This window comes from Oryctolagus cuniculus, chromosome 1 (genome assembly GCF_964237555.1).
Source record: "Oryctolagus cuniculus chromosome 1, mOryCun1.1, whole genome shotgun sequence".
NCBI classification, from domain to species: domain Eukaryota; kingdom Metazoa; phylum Chordata; class Mammalia; order Lagomorpha; family Leporidae; genus Oryctolagus; species Oryctolagus cuniculus.
Window position 1 is genome coordinate 157231303 of NC_091432.1, and position 17875 is coordinate 157249177.

A 17875-nucleotide genomic window follows, 5' to 3' on the forward strand; every position below is an offset into this window, starting at 1 on the left:
TAACTTTTGCTCGAGCTTCAATACAATAACATATTGTCCTTCAACTGGGAGTACCACAGTTAAAAATTGTCCTTTTTGAATGTTCCCAGCTTGAAACACTACGACTTTGAATTATTTGGGAGTCTTGCTTAAATTCTTTCTTTGTACAACTGCCTACAGCAGTGACTGATACAGACAACTGCCAAAGCCAGAGGTTACTTTCATTTTAAATGAGTTTTAACAGACGACATCGCCGTGTTACTAATCATGGTGGCTGTGTATGACAGTGCACTCAGAGTTGCCTAAAAGTCTTGCTGACTCTTCTGTTCCCACATAGCAAATAAAGATCGCTTAGGGCTTTTGAAATCACAGCAGGTCTCCTTAGCTCGCACTGAAAATACCCTTGAGTGATATGATGTTTTACAGCTGACAGGGTAGGGTCTAGACAGGGCACTTTCTTGCTGTAGAACCCAGATTTTCAGGGGCTGATTTTCTAACAGCCTGGTCCTGAAAACACCTGGCAAGGGTTCTGTCTTCAGCAGCTTCTTTTGAGAACATGTGCCCTTTTAGACCATTTTTCAGTCCTCAAATTCTCTGATACCAGGTCTTTTTCAGAGAACAGAAAGTTACATTGCAGCAGCAGAAAAAGCCTGAAAAGTCAAAAGAAATAATAACTGGCCTTAGTGGCCAGAGCAGCTGTTCTGCATACCCTGATCACAGGTTTCAGCTTTGTAAATTAATTCATCTGCAAATAGTGCACTGTCTCCAGATGCAACTTCCATGCTGGAAAGCTGGTTTCTTAAGGATTTAAGTTTAAAGTCAAAGGCTTCCTGCCCTAGGTGTTACAAATAAGTAGTGTCGTTTTCTTTTTTTTTGCTCCGAGTTTATTCATCCAATCATATCCCAGTATGCAAATAAACCTTAGCCCGTGCAGATAAAAAGGAACAAATAAAGCCAAGTGCTCTATCAGAACCAAATTGCTGAGCCTGTCACCTGTGTTCTGGGAGCCGAACCAGGAAAATCGTCCTCAGGCATGGCAGACTTACCTACCCCACTCACCAATTTGAAGATTCAATATACCAAGGTTAGTACAACTTGTATTTGCTGCTTTACTTCGGGTTTGTAAAAACTACATCCTTTTAAAGCATAAAAGGTCAATTTAAGTAAACTAGTGCAAAGAGCCCTTTGCAAATACTCATACAAAAACAAAAGACTGGCAAAATGCACGCCTGGGTTTACCCCGATCAAGTAGTGCATTCTAAATCATATCAAACAACTTTTCCTGAATTTTCTGCTGAAAATATTTTCAAGTAAAAAAAAAAATTCTCTCCTGTGTAAAAGATTCAATGGTCGTTATTCAGGGGTCTTTACTAAGCAGTTCTATTAACTTTAGTATAAATAATATATTTGATATGAGAAGTAAATACTCATTAGAGGAACTTACTGCAAAAAGGCAAACAAATGGGAAACACTTTTTTTAAAAGTAGAAATGGAATATACTGAAATAACCTAACTTCTTAAAGATGTTTATTACATGTTAAAATCAAAGCTAAATCTGTTAATTAGATGGAAGTTGTTGTAGAAGGCTTCAAATGGGCATGCGTTATTTTGCATGTTTGGGGAGAGAAGGCATGCTTATTTATTTCTTCAGCCAAATTTGTTGCCCTGGGAACTGATGTGTAATTGTTAACTGATAAATATTTAGAGAAGTCGGAGCAGGAGCCAGATCCAGGATTCGCAATCCTCAGGAGAACTAGGAAGTGGATGCTGCTCGAGTAGTTCTGAGAATCTTTCTGAACTTGGCCTGTTTCACTGTTACATGCCTGCTTCCCTGTCAGAGCCCCGAACTGCAGAACAGAGCCATGAGACAAACATACAAAAGCAGTCCAACCAAAACTCACTTAAAGTTAGCTTTATGGTGTGATGCAGAAAGTAAGGTAGGAAATGATCTATTGCAACTCAGGGGAGAGCCATTTTGCTTCTTGAATTAACCAATGAGAAAATAAGAACGCTGTACTTTCATGATAAAGTGAAGTCCCTGTTATTGTATATCCATTTCCCTACCCTTACCCCGGGGATGGTTTCTGAAATTCTAAGATCTGTTGCATTTTCATTTTCACAAGCACAGTGAATGAGGAAGTGGCTCAGCTGATTGGCTCCTTCCTTTAGGAGACTGTCTGCAGTCAGATTGTGGCTGTAATATGATTGACCAGCAGTTATAAAGTGTACTAAGGTATTATTTTCAGAGTTCTACCATGGGGAAAAATTTTTCCTACTTAATTTTATTACAAACAGGAACACAAAAAGTGTGGTGAGCCCATGCTCTCAAACAATGTACATATGGCAAAAGGATGCTCAAAATATCACAAAACTCCAGCCAGTCTTTCTCATGTTGTTGCTCTAAGTTTGTCATTCGCAAGAAATTTCAGTTCAAAGTACATTTTAAAAATAGTTCATGAAGATATAAAATTCTTGACCATGTTTACATTATTCCACTACTTTTATTATGAGCTTATTTTTCTCTAATAACCAAATATCTTCTCCTTAGATATTTTGGTAGTTTGGATGCCCGCCTCGCACACCTTTTAAACTTGGCTTTACATAACATTGCAAAAATCTTCCTTGCACGTGAACCTTGAGGAAGCTCTAATGTGAAATAAGCTTTGTGCTGAATTAAGCTTCATTTAGTACTTATGAATTAAGCATGTGAGTAATCACACTAGAAAACGAGATGTTCCTTAAAAGCTAACAGGCACAGTACTCATCATCCCTTAACACAGAGAGATGCTTCCAAGATTGAAATCTCCTGTTCATTGTGAAGTCATTACATAAGAACACTCTTCCAGGGTGAAAGGACTGACTGAAGTGTCTAAAAGAAGCCAAAATTCAAAGAGCAGACACTTGCTCTGTGTTTAAGTACTTTCCTGAATATAAACACCCACATGGAGGTTTGTGAATGTTGTTTTCTTGTGCATCTTCTATACAGATCTGTTCTACTCAGATAGCATTTTACTATTTGTCTTACTGGTCACAACATTTTTACACTTGGGAGGACACCAGTTATGTATGTAATTAAATCTAAATGGGTGAGCTTTCTCAAATGCCTCTGCGTTTTCTTTTTACTGTGTTCCACTGAAGAATGGTGTTGGATTTGCACTTGCAAAAGGAGTTGGAAAAGTGATGGTTCTTAGCTAAGTTTCCTGCTTGCAGAACAAGTAAGCAAGGGTGTTTAGTGTCTGAGGTATTAGCTTCTGTGATCAGTCCCTAAACTCCTGTATTATTTTTCTGTTAATATTTCAGTGTCTTTCTTTGTAATTGCTAGAAGTATATTGGCTGTTGGGGCAAGATGGAGGGAAAAGGCAATCAGAGTTGAATAACAAAAGCTTTATTATTACAACTATAGTAAAAGAGCCAAACCGGAAAAAAAATGAATAAAACATCACCCAAAACAAAAGAATTCATTGCTGTGTAACCTTTAATGTCTTATTTTCTAACGCTGTTCGATTATTTCTTTGTTGGGGTAGATAAAGGAGATCAGAGTTTAAGGAAAACTTGCTAAAATTTTATAAGAGCTTTTGTAATTTAATGCCTCAATAACATCATTATAAATCCACGTGAACTGATATAACTGATATCTGATCCCTTTCCTTATTGCTCCCCTTTTTCATTCTGAATTAATCCAAAATCTGCCAACCTCCCACCCCCATTTTACCAAGCTATAAATGAAGAGCTTTTTTCCAAGTATTATGATCACTTGGGAAACTATATATCACCGCTCTCTGCCTCAGTTTCCTTATGTGTAAAACTGGAGATTATAAAGGTACCTATCACCTTTGTTGGATGAAATTGTTAAGTGGACATAATGCATAGAAAACACTTGAAATAAGCCTAACAAATGGGAATTGATAAACATTAGTTTTCCTAGTCCTATTTATTTTTCTCAATTCTTTCCAGTGTTTCCAGAATTTTCTTTTACCCAACTTTTTTCCCTAGACCTGTTTCCCACAAGTGTTCCTCTCATTTCATTTTCTTCTCCTAGTTTCTCTGTCAGTGTCTTGCACAGTCATGTCCCACCTGACAAAGACTGCTTTGGAGCGAAGTTCCGAAGGTTTATCCAGGATTTCAGGGATCAAGAATTTTCTCTTACAGGATTTGGTAACTTTGTTTTCCATTCTCCTTTCACAACACTCGTTTCTACTTTTAACAACAACATAAAGACAAATGGGAAATTCTAGAAGACAAGTTTTGTCAGAGTTCATATCCAAAAATATTAACTGACTTATTAAACTTAACTCATTCAACACCAGTTTTTCATGCTAGAAAAGACCTTTGTCAGCTGATGAAATTTCACACATAACCACACGCACACAGGAAAAATTGCAACTCAAATTCATTCTGTTTGCCTTGCCACTGACTGTTTACATTTTTCACAATGATTTTCTTTAATCCTTCACAATAGCCTTATGAGGTTGCTATTTCCATCGTACTGATGAGGAATAGAGTGGCTTTGCAGCTTGCTTAAAGTTAGACAGCCAGGAAGTGACACAGCTGGACTTTGAATGTGACAGTCTGAGCCCTCGCACTAACAAGTGTCTTGTTAGTACCACCACTTGGGGACATGGACTTTGCTGGAATCCTGGTTAGCCCTTCTTTATTCTTTAATCTGCCCATCCTGATCCCTTGGGGAACATGACCAGGAGAGCTAGCTGCTGCTTAAGTTCCCTGGCCAGAGGAGGACGTTTTCCACCAACTTAGAGTAACAGAGGAGCTTTGGAGAGAAACAGGCTTTGAGTTTTGATGCAAAATTTGGGATTGAGTTGGGAGAGGCTGTGAGGGCAGAGGTGTGCGCAATTCCAAGTAAGCTCCCATTCTTTAACTCTGATAGAATACAGTTTGGTTCAAGTAGATTACGTCCCTAGATTTCTGGTGTGTTTTACCCTACTGGGTTAAAGATTTGATAGAAAAGAGTTACAAGTCATTGAACACTATGTGCTGGGCATATTCTGAGGCATTTGGTTTTTCCTCACAATTATCTTTTTAAAACATCCTTACAGCACACAAATTCAGGTCACATGCATTTCCAAATACCCTGCCTCGCCTCCCGCCACACACACACTTCTTCCTATTTGTTTTTCCTTCTTGTCTCTGATTTTTACTAGTCTGAGTCTTGGCTCATGGAGCTCATATTCCCGGATGGGGTTATGTAGGGCAGAAAACAAGCAAGAGAATATGTTAATCACAAATTAGGATAAAAGATTAAAGGGAGAAAAGAGAAAACTCGGAGCAAGAAGGGAAGGACTTATTTTGTGTGAGGTTGTTGGGAATGATTCCTGTCAGGGAGCGGCATTTCAGGTAAGCCTGAGGGAGGCAAAGAACCAAGTGGCCACAGAGTGGGAAGGAGCCGAGATCTAGCTGTATTAGCACATGCAAACGCAGTGTGGACAAGAGTGTGTTCGGTTCACAAATCTACCAGAAGACCAACATGGCTGGCATGGAGGGAGGGAGAGCATGGGTGAGATTGGCAACAGAAGAGGGGCCAGATTGACTGATGAATTGTATTTGAGGAAATCAAGAAGGGGCACTTAAAGTTCAGGACTTGGGTTCAAGGAAAATCTGGTTTTATTGTGGTACTGTTTTAGTCAGAAGAACGTCACTCTGACTGAAGCAATATTTTGTTTGCTTTGGGTTTGGAAACTGTCACATATAGCTTAATGGCTATAAGGTGCAGTTGTTTGAAAGATAAACATGGCTTAATTTCCAATTTTTCTACTGATTTAATTGGTATGACCTTGGCCAACCTGATAATGTTCTTAGAGCTTCAGTTCCCTATCTGTGAATTTGGAATAATAATGACCACCTTGGAATGTGACTGTAAAATTTTAATGAGGTGGTTTGGGTAAAGGGCCTGGCACTTATTAACTATTTTAGTCCCTTCTCTTTAACACTCTCTCCCCAAATAACTCCATGTTCTAAGATGATTCGGGTCCCGTGGCAGGTGTTTGGCCCAGCAGTTGGATCACCCTTTGGGAGGCCCTCGTATCCTGTCAGAGTGTGAGAGTTCGGCTCTAGCTTTGCTCTTCATCCTGGCTTTCCTGCTACAATAAGGCAGCAGTGCTGGCTCAAGTATTTGATTCCCTACCACCCACTTGGGAGACCCAGATTGAGTTCTAGGCTCCCGATTTCCACCTAGTCCAACCCTGGTTGTTGCAAGCATTTGGGAAATGAATCAGCAAATCAAAGATTTTTCCCCTTCTCTCCCTCTCCCATAAGCAAATAAATAATTTTTAAAGGACACATTATTCAGTTCCTCATGTAAGTGAAATTTTTACTTGTACTGCCTCTCACAGTTCAAAGATGATTTCATCTATTTATCTTATCTGGGGGTTATAATTAACTACATGGGAAAAGCGAAAGATGTTACTAGAGTTCTGTTTTAAAGCTCAGGAACCTGAGTTCAGAGACTATAACTGATTTGTTAAAGGTCACACAGCTTTTAAGACAAAACACAACGCAATGGCTTTGGAATATTATCATTTTAGTCTGATACTTTTCCACGTAATGGCATTTTTCCCTAGATCTTAAAACCAGTAGCACTTCAATCTCAAGAAAACTTAATCAACAAAAAGTCCCAAGTCAATAACTCATATCCTATGGGAAGGTATTATCCTCTAGTTCATATTTGTCCCTAACAACTGCTTTTATACTGATTCCTGCATTTACCTTACTCTGATTGCAAGAATTAGGTCTGGGCTGGCTCTGAGATTCTACATTTCTAAGTCTTCCAGGTTTTGCTGGCACAACTCAAAATGTGGAGTGCAGCAATGGTCTAAAAGTTTGAGTCAGCTTGGAGCAACCACCATAAGGTTACTTCAAAATCTGCCTTTCTGTTTCTCTCAGAAACTCACTCTCGTCCAAGCAAGTCGGAATCATTTATCTTCCCCTTCAGGAAGGGCTAGAGTCCCGGAGAAACCAGCTAGATCATAGCCACAGACCAGAGGGGGAACTCATTGTTGATTTTCCTCATAGGAGATGACCATTCACTTAAAAGGCTATATTTTAGCTCATCTCTGAGGACTGCTCTATTGTGTTTTATCCTTTGGCTCCTAATCAGCAAAAATCTTAAAATAAATACTGTATAAACTAAGAGAAGACATTATCCCCATTTCAAAAGGATTCTCAATCCTAAAAGTGTTCCTATGACTTTTAATATATTGACAATCTATTAAATTTGGCACTATTTTCCATAATGTGATGACTAGGCAAGACACTCTTAAAGAATTTGAAAAACGACTCATTAGACAAGAAATCCAAAGGTAATACTTCTGAAAAGACATGGATGGTATAGACCAGATCAGCAAAAGGAAACCTCATGGGAATTCAGACATTGTAAAACAGATATGCATTTGTCTTCAAAGAGAAATTATCTGGCTTGAGGTGGTGATGGTAGTGTTCAGATTCTCTTGATGCTGTTATCATTATGGCCAAGAGATATATTACATATTTACCACATGCAAGAGACAACATGGAACGTTGTACAGAAGGACTTGAGCAATGATTGCTTCACAGTTACTTAATTAAAAATAAATAAATCAGGAAAGTAAATATAGCAGTCTCCTCTTATCCATGAGTTTGGTGTCTGCAGTTTTACTTATCAATGGTCAACCAACCACAGTCAGAACATATTAAATGAAAAGTCATTCTGGTAGTATGATGAAATCTTGCAATATCTTGCTCCATCCCACCTAGGAGATTAATCATCCATTTGTCCAGCATACCTACTACCTGTCTATTTGTCACTTAGTAACCACTTACGTTATCAGACCGACTATTGCAGTATCTAACTGCTTGTGTATAGGTAACCTTTATTTTATTTAGTAATGGCCCTAAAGATCAATAGTTGTCATCCAAAGCCATAACGTGCTTCCTTTAAGTGAAAAGGTGAAAGTACAGTAAATTGTTGGGAGGAGGAAGAGTGAGAGATCATATTCATACAACTTTTATCACAGTATAATTGTTCTGTTTTACTGGTAATCTATTATTGTGCCTAATCTATAAATTAAACTTTAGGTATGTATGAGGTATGGGGAATGTAGGTTCAGTACTAACCATGGCTTCAGATATCCAGTGGGGTCTTGTGACATATCCCCTGATGGATTTGGGGGTACCACTGTATTTGCATACATTTGAATGTCATGAACCTCTAATGTTTTGAGTGTGTGTGTGTGCATGTATATGTGTCAAAAGTCTCCACAAACTTAGAAGCATTGCTTAGAAGTCATGTTAAGTATTCTGAATATTTGGTTTTGTAATATTATAGTATCTCTAACCAATTTATTAGAATATTGGAATTGTTGATGGAAATTTGTTCGCTGGGAATTTATACAAATATCACAGCTCATAAAACTTTGCCTGACCCACTACCTCCTCTACCTTGGCCCTACTGTCTGACTATGTCAGCTGCTGTTCAATGCCTTTTTAGAAGTTAAAGGAATGCAAATAACAAACAATGGAATTATGTTCCACATTCGGTATTTCCTTAGAAGGAAGAGTACTTAAGTACAAGCGATCATGTTATCGGACCTTGACTGTTAAATATTAAATATGAAGGAGCTTTCCAAGGCTTCTATATCCTAGTCCTTTGACAGAGGACATATGTGACAAAGTTGCTGACAAACATCTTTGTCACCTGAATGACACAGTGACAGTGTGACTCAAAACAAGTGCTCTGGTATCTTTTCTTTGTCCCCGACTGCATTTAAAGACTGAAGGGGTTTTTCAAAAGAGAAAAAAAAGAGCTTCCGAAGAATCTTCAAAATGTTCATAAAAAGGCGTCTTTTAAAAAAAAAAAAGATTTTATTTATTTGAGAGATAGAGTTACAGACAGTGAAGAGAGAGAGACAGGGAGAAAGGTCTTCCTTCCCATGGTTCACTCCCCAAATGGCCACAATGGCTGGAGCTGCGCTGATCAGAAGTCAGGGGCCAGGAGCTTCTTCCAGGTCTCCCATGAGGGTGTAGGGGCCCAAGGACTTGGGCCATCTTCTACTGCTTTCCCAGGCCGTAGCAGAGAGCTGCGCTGGATTGGAAGAGGAGCAGCCGGGACTAGAACCAGCGTCCACATGGGATGCCGGCACCATAGGCAGAGGATTAACCTACTGCTGGCCCCCAAAAAAGCATACTTTTTTTTTTCCTCATAAAAATAAAACATTTTATTTTTTATATTCATGGAATCTAGGAGGGAAAATCTGGAAAGCCAGGGCAATGTTGACTTCTTTCTCTGTCCCATATTTCTTTATTTTTTTAAAGTTTGATTTTTTTTCAACTTTTATTTAATAAATATAAATTTTGAAAATACAACTTTTGGATTAGAGTGGCTTTCCCCCCCATAACCTCCCTCCCACCTGCAACCATCCCATCTCCCACTCCCTCTCCTATCCCATTCTTCATCAAGATTCATTTTCAATTAGCATCTTTAAATCCCATTTGTCCTTGAACTTCTTGAAGTAACTCTGTATCATCATACTGAAGTCAGACCATATAGATATATGACAAAAATGAAAGTAATATTTTATTTTGCCTGTTTTGTTTTGGCCACTCTTATTTTGTTTTCATTCCTTTGTGTGCTGTAAAACATATCCTTCTCATCTGTTATTTCCTCCTTAATTTCCTTTTATATTTCCTACCTCAGGTCTTTTGTTCAAAATATTTTAATTTCCTTTATTATTTTATTTAAGTTATACACATTTCATGTATTTTATATAATCAGATTCAGGAACAAGTGACACTTCTACCTTTTCTTCCCACCCACCTGTGCGACAACCCTTCCTCTTCCTCCCTCTCACATTCCCACTCTTAATTCTTACAAAGATCAATTTTTACTTTACTTAAATATCATATAGTTAACCCTACACTAAGTAGATGAGTTCAACAAATAGTATGAAGGGAAAAAAAATGTTCCTCAACAGAAGACACAGAGTTGTACACAATGTCTACTTTGGGTCTTAACAGTTTGCTTCACTGACGTGGCTTGTCAGTTGAAAGTACTTGCCAGAGAGGCCAGCGCTGGGGTATAATATGTGGGTACCACTTTGTCGGCTGCTCCTCTTCCAATCCAGCTCTCTGCTATGGCCTGGAAAAGCAGTAGAAGATGGCCCAAGTGCTTGGGCCCCTGCACCCAAGTGGGAGACCCAGATGAAGCTTCGGGTCAGCCCAGCTCCAGTCATTGCAGCCATTTGGGGGTGGGGGGGGGTGAACCAACTGAAGGAAGACCTTTTTGTCTTTCCCTCTCTGTAACTCTACCTCTCAAATCAATAAATAAAATTTTTAAGATAAATAAGTAAATAAAAAAGCAGTTGCCAGAAATCTAGCTTTGATTCTTTTAAATGTTTCACACACATCTGACTTTGGTTCCGTGTCTCATACTCTTCCCTGTCTTTCATTTGTCTTCCTTCATTCCTCATGGCCTTTGAAACTGGTTTGGTTACTAGGACTGAGAGAGGTTTGCTCATTTACAACAGACATTACTCGCTCCACATTTACGGCTCCATTACTTGCAGTGCCATGACTCAGGCATTCAAGTTGCATTGAAAAAGTGCTCTTTTAAAATCTCTCTGCCACCAGGAAAGTACTGGCTTCCCTTACCGTAACTAAAGTCACTGGCCCAATTGCTGCTCTGCCAAGTAATGCGAATCAGGGAACCTGTTAGAGTGAGTAAGGGGCTCTCTGCTTTAGGAAATTGGTTCCAAAACTTTATAGCCATATACGGGCTGGTAGGTCTTTATTTTGCCCACTAGTCAAATTCAGTTTGATCCAAATCAGAAATATTTTGAGTAAATGGCATATATATATATATGTGTATACACATATGTATACACATATATATATATATAATGTGGTGTTATTTAAAAAAATCTAAGACATAATAACTTTTACTCTAGAAAGGCATTTTTTTCAAAATTATGACTTAGTCTTACACACTGAACTGCATCCAGGAAACAGCAGTTATTTATTAAAAGTAATATGATATTTCCCTTAAAATCTCACATATCTAAAAGAGTAGAAATCGATTTTCGGTTGCCTTCACTTTCCAATTGATTGTTTCTCCAAATAAAAAAGCACTTAAAGTTCAAGCACATACATCATTAACTATTATGTCCAATCAATATTGTGACCTTCATGCTGATGCTTACTATACATATATATTATTCAAAAGCATCCTGAGTCCCAAATTCATAATTAGAATATAGCTAACATGATAGTTAAACAAGACTCAAGAATATTTTACTTCTATAACATAACATTCCTTTTCCCTTCATCTTGCTAAAGACAAACAGCAAATGGAAAATGAAATTGTTGCCATGATATTATTTCAACCAGCGTAAAATAGTTTTCAGAACTATTACAATGCACATATATTAGCCTAGACTTCTCCCTATAACCACTTAAGATAACTACAGGAAGGCTGACTATTCAAAAACATTTAATCACACAGTTAGCTGGAAGGCAAATGCCAAAAGCAAAGCTAATAGAATTAAGATAGAAGAAAAGAGACTTGAGGTAGTTCCTGCACATAAATTTCCCATAGCTAAAGGGAAGACAGGGGAATCCTTAGACCAGCCCTGATTATTACAATATCTAAGCTTCATTCAGTTTTTGTGCAGAAAGCCCTGTCTGTGGCAATATGTTCACGTTCACACTTCCCAGGCTATACTGCTATATCACTCTATTCTAGACCCTTCGGACCCATGGTTGGATTATGAAAGTCATATCTAGGCTAATCTCCTGGATTTTGATTGGACTACTTCAAACTAATTTGGGTACTTTAAAATCAGTATTCCTAGAACATCCACGTGCTCTAGAATAATCCACACCTCTCACTCCACAAACTGACTTCATTTCATTGTCAGACTTTACCTATGGCTTGTTTCCACTGGAACTATTGAACAGGATTGATCTCTTTACTGCATTGCAAATATCTCAAGACTGTTCTTTTCTTTGATCCTTATTTCCCTTCTTTCCACTTACCATCCCATCCTTCAAGGCTTCACTCCTCCAGCAGACACCCTTCTCTCCCATGAGTCTTGCCAGGCAATTTAATGACTAAAGCATTGCTCTGGCTGCTTTGCTTTACAACCAGGGGTGGGGAACATCTGGCCCACAGGCTGTGTAAGGCCCACAAAATCATTTGGCCTGGCCTTGCCAGACAACCACAGGTGGGACTCAAAATTCAATAAACCTACAACAGGCTAAATTTTAAGTTGATAATTTTGTATGGCCTGTGAATGATGTTATAAATATCCATATGGCTCTTGGCAGAAAGAAGGTTCCCCATCCCTGCTTACAACCTTTTATTCTTTACTTGCTGATCTTGATATAAATATCCTCTTGTTAGATGATAAGTCCCTTGAGAGCAGAGAGCTAACTCATCCCACATTTTCCCACAGTACCTTTCAGAGCATTTACTTATTATTTGAAACACACACTTCTGCTAAAATTAAAGTGATAATTCAGGATTATATAACTACAATCACAAGTTCAAAAGCCAGTAAGGTTCACAGTGCTCTCTGATATTAAAAGTCAAAACCGAATAAAATAGAGCAGTTGTTGGTAACTTAGGATCATCTACTGATACTCTCTTCCGTTGCCTGCAGACTACCAGATAAAATTGTGTTATTACTTTGGTCAGTTCTTGTTTACAGAACATTCAGTGACTTTGATATGAAGGGAGAGTTTTAGGAACAACGTAAATGCAAAATTCTAACAGTGAAACTAGATGACATGTACATATTGAAATAATTCTTTGGCCAAAAGACATTATGAAGATATAGTGTAAAATAAGATATAGTGTATCGGAGTATTTTATTGAGTACTTAGAAACACAAATCAGCACAGCCTAAGGTATTGCCTAAGCAACAAGGGGACTCAGACAGAAGCTGGAAAATTTGATAATAACCCTAACAAGCTGCAATTAATTTCTATGTTCTTTTAACTTGATACTTTTAGTGAAATTGTGCTATAGAAGAGAAGGATTCTGAAAGTATCTGGCAGGGTGAGACTGTGCTCTCTCAGTTTACTGATAGAAAATCTGAGAAGGCAATGCAATCCCCAGGACACAAGGAAGGAAGAATTAGCAAGTGTGAGAGAATCTGAGCCAAGTTTCAAAAGACTGAATTAAAAATCCTGGTATGCGGGTTCTAGTCCTGATCGGGGAACCGGATTCTGTCCCGGTTGCTCCTTTTCCAGTCCAGCTCTCTGCTGTGGCCTGGAAAGGCAGTGGAGGATGGCCAAGTGCTTGGGCCCTGCACCCGCACGGGAGACCAAGAAAAGCGCCTGACTCCTGGCTTCAGATTGGCGCTATGCGTTGGCCGCAGCGGCGATTGGAGGGTGAACCAACAGTAAAGGAAGACCTTTCTCTCTGTCTCTTTATCTCACTGTCCACTCTGCCTGTAAAAAAAAAAAAAAAAAAAAAAAAAAAGGAAAAAAAGAAAAAAAAAATCCTAGTATGGTACCATGATGTGTATTGTTTGGAACTTGAAGGCCCAATATTTGTAGATATCCAGCTGTAACAGGGCAAAAAATAATGATTTAATAATAGGATATTCCCCTGTTAGGTTGGAAAGGAGGCTAAATTCAACTGGAACAACCAGTGAAATTTTCATGAAGAGATGACAAACAGGAATACTCTAAAACATTCACAGAAAACAGATAAAAAAAATACACATTGGCCACCATTTTCCCGGAGTATCCTTGCATCAAACTCATGATTGAAGTGGAGGTAGAAGAAAATAGTGAAATTCAAGTCTGAAGAACGATGTGAATAAAGTTGTGGGGGGAAAAAAAAGGGCATAGTGTTTGAAGCAGAAAAATAAGGTGAAAACAAAGGATAAACTGAGGGCATCATAGGACAAAACACTGGAGAACCTGAGGCCAAATCATAAACCACCTCAAGTGTCAAGTGATGGAGTTCCCTGACACACAACCACAAAAGGGTTCTGAGTAAGGTGTAGACAACAATTGAGCTGAGTTGGTAGAGGACTATTTTAACAAGTTAATATTATGTTTTAGGTAGGTAGAGGTGGGGACCGGGAGAGATTTTCTACAACAGTATAAAACAAAGGGACACAAAAGGATGACTAAGGAGTACATGTAACATTAACAGAAGACTATGTGAGAAGGAGAAAAGAAGAAAGAATGGAACAAACATGCTTAGAACTTGAGCTTGGACTGAGAGCTGCAGAAATCTAGAGAGGACGGAGAGGTGAGCTTGGACACATTGATTAAAGTGTTTCCCAGCCATCCCTAGGGAAGGAAAAGACTAAGCAGTAAGAGCTCAGGGTCCAGAAAAGAACATACTCTTTAAGAGTAATTATGAGACTCTAGAAAATGTGTTTCTGATAGCTGGAATGCTGATTCACTCTGAGACGTTGGACAAGTCGGCACTTTAATCTGAATTTATCTTCAAGCTGAACTAAGATGCCAACACTTTTCTTGAGGGATATTATGAAAAAGTCTATGGTCCTCACCTGTATTTGAATACTGGATTGGGAGAAACAAGGATTTTTCTCAGTCTTTCCATCTTCTTAATACCGCGGTTGGTGTATATTTGTGTGACTAGTCTCTTCACTTGAAGTGCTTTGGGCCCCTTCCTCTGCTACTTATTCATTCTCACATCTTCCTGTCAGTTCCAGGCTTGCACTACAACTCTTTTGAACTCCTGAACACAGATAGCTTGATATGTTTTACTATAGGAATAATTGTGTTGGTCTGAACAGGCCAACAGAAAAGCTAATCCTCCACCTCATTTTGTAGAAATGGTAAATATCATAGTATACTCATATTCAGAATATAATTTTATCCATGAGTAGCTGGTGGGTTTCAGATTCTTTGATTTCAATTTTAACTTATTTAATCAAAAATTGTCTACTAAGGCTAACATCATTTGAGGGCTGAGACTATGTTGGACACATCAAATTTTCTACTCTTGCCTCAAATTCATAGTTATTTCATGTAAAAGCATCATTTTTCTATGTTACTTCCTCCAGTCTGTATTTCTAAATGTTGAAATGAAAGCCGGCGCCGTGGCTCAATAGGCTAATCCTCCACCTTGCGGCGCCGGCACACCGGGTTCTAGTCCCGGTTGGGGCGCCGGATTCTGTCCCGGTTGCCCCTCTTCCAGGCCAGCTCTCTGCTATGGCCAGGGAGTGCAGTGGAGGATGGCCCAGGTGCTTGGGCCCTGCACCCCATGGGAGACCAGGAAAAGCACCTGGATCCTGGCTCCTGCCATCGGATCAGCGTGGTGCGCCGGCTGCAGCGGCGGCCATTGGAGGGTGAACCAACGGCAAAGGAAGACCTTTCTCTCTGTCTCTCTCTCTCACTGTCCACTCTGCCTGTCAAAAAAAATTAAAAAAAAAAATAAATAAAAAAAATAAATGTTGAAATGACTGTATAATACCTTCATGAAACTAAAAGCATTACTTTATTTTAGTATGTAGATATATGTATATACTCTGCATGTTTCTATAAAATGTCAGAAACAACTGAAAACCATTCAAAGGAGGAAGGGATATACATCTTTTATATTCAAGTCATGCTTCAGTTTAAGCCTATAAAAATTTCCAAAATTTGCTGCCTTTTTTTAACCTACTTTCTCTGTCCCTACAGATCTTCATAAACAATGAGTGGCATGATTCAGTGAGCGGCAAGAAATTCCCTGTCCTTAATCCTGCCACTGAGGAGCAAATATGCCTGATTGAAGAAGGAGATAAGGTGAGTTTCCAAATATGAGCTTCATTTTAAGCCAAGTGTCTTTGTTTTTTACCATGTTGTGCAAGTTCTACTACAAGTTCAAGAAGGCAGACCATGAAAAATGGCTTCTAAGGCAGCCTGAGAAATTCCCTAAGGGGTCCTTGGCACATAAAGCACACGCAGTAGTCATATAATAATGGTAAACCTATGCCCTGGCTATTGTACCCTCTGTCACACTATTTTTCCTTATTTTTCAATTGGAATAGCATTTAGATTTGCGACACAGGTTGCACAAGAAGGGGTTGATCACAAATTTGAAAAGGAAACAAATCCTTTATTCATATAAAATTGATTTTAAAAAGTTGCTGGATGAAATTAAAATAGCTAATATAGGACTTCTAGAACAATATATTACTGAATTATTTTATTAAAATCATCAAAGTAAATCATCAATACCATAAAAATGAATTTTAGGTGATTTAAGTTAAAAAATTAAAATTTTGTTATTCTCTAGCTCATATTATTAAAAACGAACTCGCTTTTACTTAGAAACTTTTAGAAAATTCTAAAGTCTGTTTCAATTTAATACTTAAAAGCATCCCATGCGGAAGGTACTGTTTTAGTCTCTTTTGCAAATGATGATGAAATGACAGAAGAGAAGAGCTGAGTAATCTACTCAAGGTGACATTGCTAATAAACAATAAAATCTGCATTCCAGTGCTGCCCTTCTGACCCCATAACCTGTGGCTGGTAGAACTACTGTTCTACCCTGTGATTACTGTAAAAGTATGATACAGTGATATTAAATAGCCTGGCGTGTGAAAAGAATAAACGCCTTCAGAATGGTTATCTGAACCCACACATTAAGGATATGTATTTCCGGGGTGGGAATTTGGCCTAGCAGTTAAGATGCCAGTTAGGATGCACACATCACGTATCAGAGTGCCTGGGTCCAAGTCCTAGCTTCACTCCTGACCCTGGCTTCATATAATGGGCATGCTGAGAGGCAGAAAGTGGTAGCTCAAGTAATTAGCTCCCAACCACTCACATGAGAGGACTTAAGTGGAGTTCTTGGCTCCTGGTTTCCATGTTGTCCATCCCACCTCATGAGGTATTTGAGGAATGAACCAGCAGATGTAAAATCTCTCTCTGTCTATATCTTTCTCCCTTTGCCTCTCTAATTAATTTGTGTCCTGTGTCATGTGAGCCATACCCAGAAGTGAAAGATGTTTGTTCACATCCAACAAAGATGAGCGATTACTTTCCAAGAGACTTCTAGAGGACCACACATTACCTCCAATGTCCCTCTAAGTGCTTGAGTGGGAAATCTTTTTTCTGCCAAAGGCCATTGGGATATTTATAACCTCATTCATGAGCCATAAAAAAATCATCTTAAAAATTAGCCTACTGTAGGTTTATTGAATTTCCAGTCCTACCTGTGGCTGCCTTGGCAGGAACAGAACAAATGATTTTGTGGGCCTTATACAACCCATGGGCAGGATATTCCCCACCTCTGCTAGCAAGCTTGATGAGATCAGAAAAATAATAAAGGGCAAGAAGAGGGCAGAGTTAACTCCTAAGATCCTCTTCCACTCTGTCTCTATAGGTATAAATTCTGCTAAGAAGTCAAACTGAAGATTGTTTGCAGTTTACAATTAATAGGAGGTAAAATAGTCTAATTTTTTATTTATGACAGATAGAGTTATAGACAGAGACAGAAAGGTCTTCCTTCGGTTGGTTCACTCCCCAAATGGCCACTAGAGCTGGCGCTGTGCCAATCTGAAGCCAGGAACCAGGAGTTTCTTCCTGGTCTCTCATGAGGGTGCAGGGGCCCAAGCACTTGGGCCATCCTCCACTGCCTTCCCGGGTCACAGCAGAGAGCTGGACTGGAAGAGGAGCAACCAGGACTAGAACCCAGCTCCCATAGGGGATGCTGGTGCTGCAGGCAGAGGATTAACCAAGTGAGTCATAGCGCCAACCCCAGGCTCTGGAGCCTGGAACTTAGCTTTGCCATTGGCTTCCCAGTTGAACACACCTTGCTCTCTCCCTGGGATTAGTTCCTCACATCAGTGAAACACAGCTCCACACCTGGCATTCCAGATACAACTTTGTCAACTGTTCTAAGGATTTTTCTTGACATAGTTTGTGGAATTCA

General features: G+C 39.0%; 1 protein-coding gene across 2 annotated transcripts in view; it reads left to right on the plus strand.

Moving 5' to 3' along the window:
• Positions 1–388: 388 nt before the first annotated feature.
• The window catches only part of ALDH1A1 (aldehyde dehydrogenase 1 family member A1), a 52944-nt gene continuing 35457 nt past the window's right edge, over positions 389–17875 (plus strand). Inside the window, exons 1-2 of one of the 2 annotated variants that reach the window (XM_051857372.2) lie at positions 389–1063; positions 15637–15741. In XM_051857372.2, the coding sequence (XP_051713332.1) occupies positions 1013–1063; positions 15637–15741 (156 nt within the window). In that variant the 5' untranslated portion in view covers positions 389–1012. 2 annotated transcript variants of the gene reach the window in all.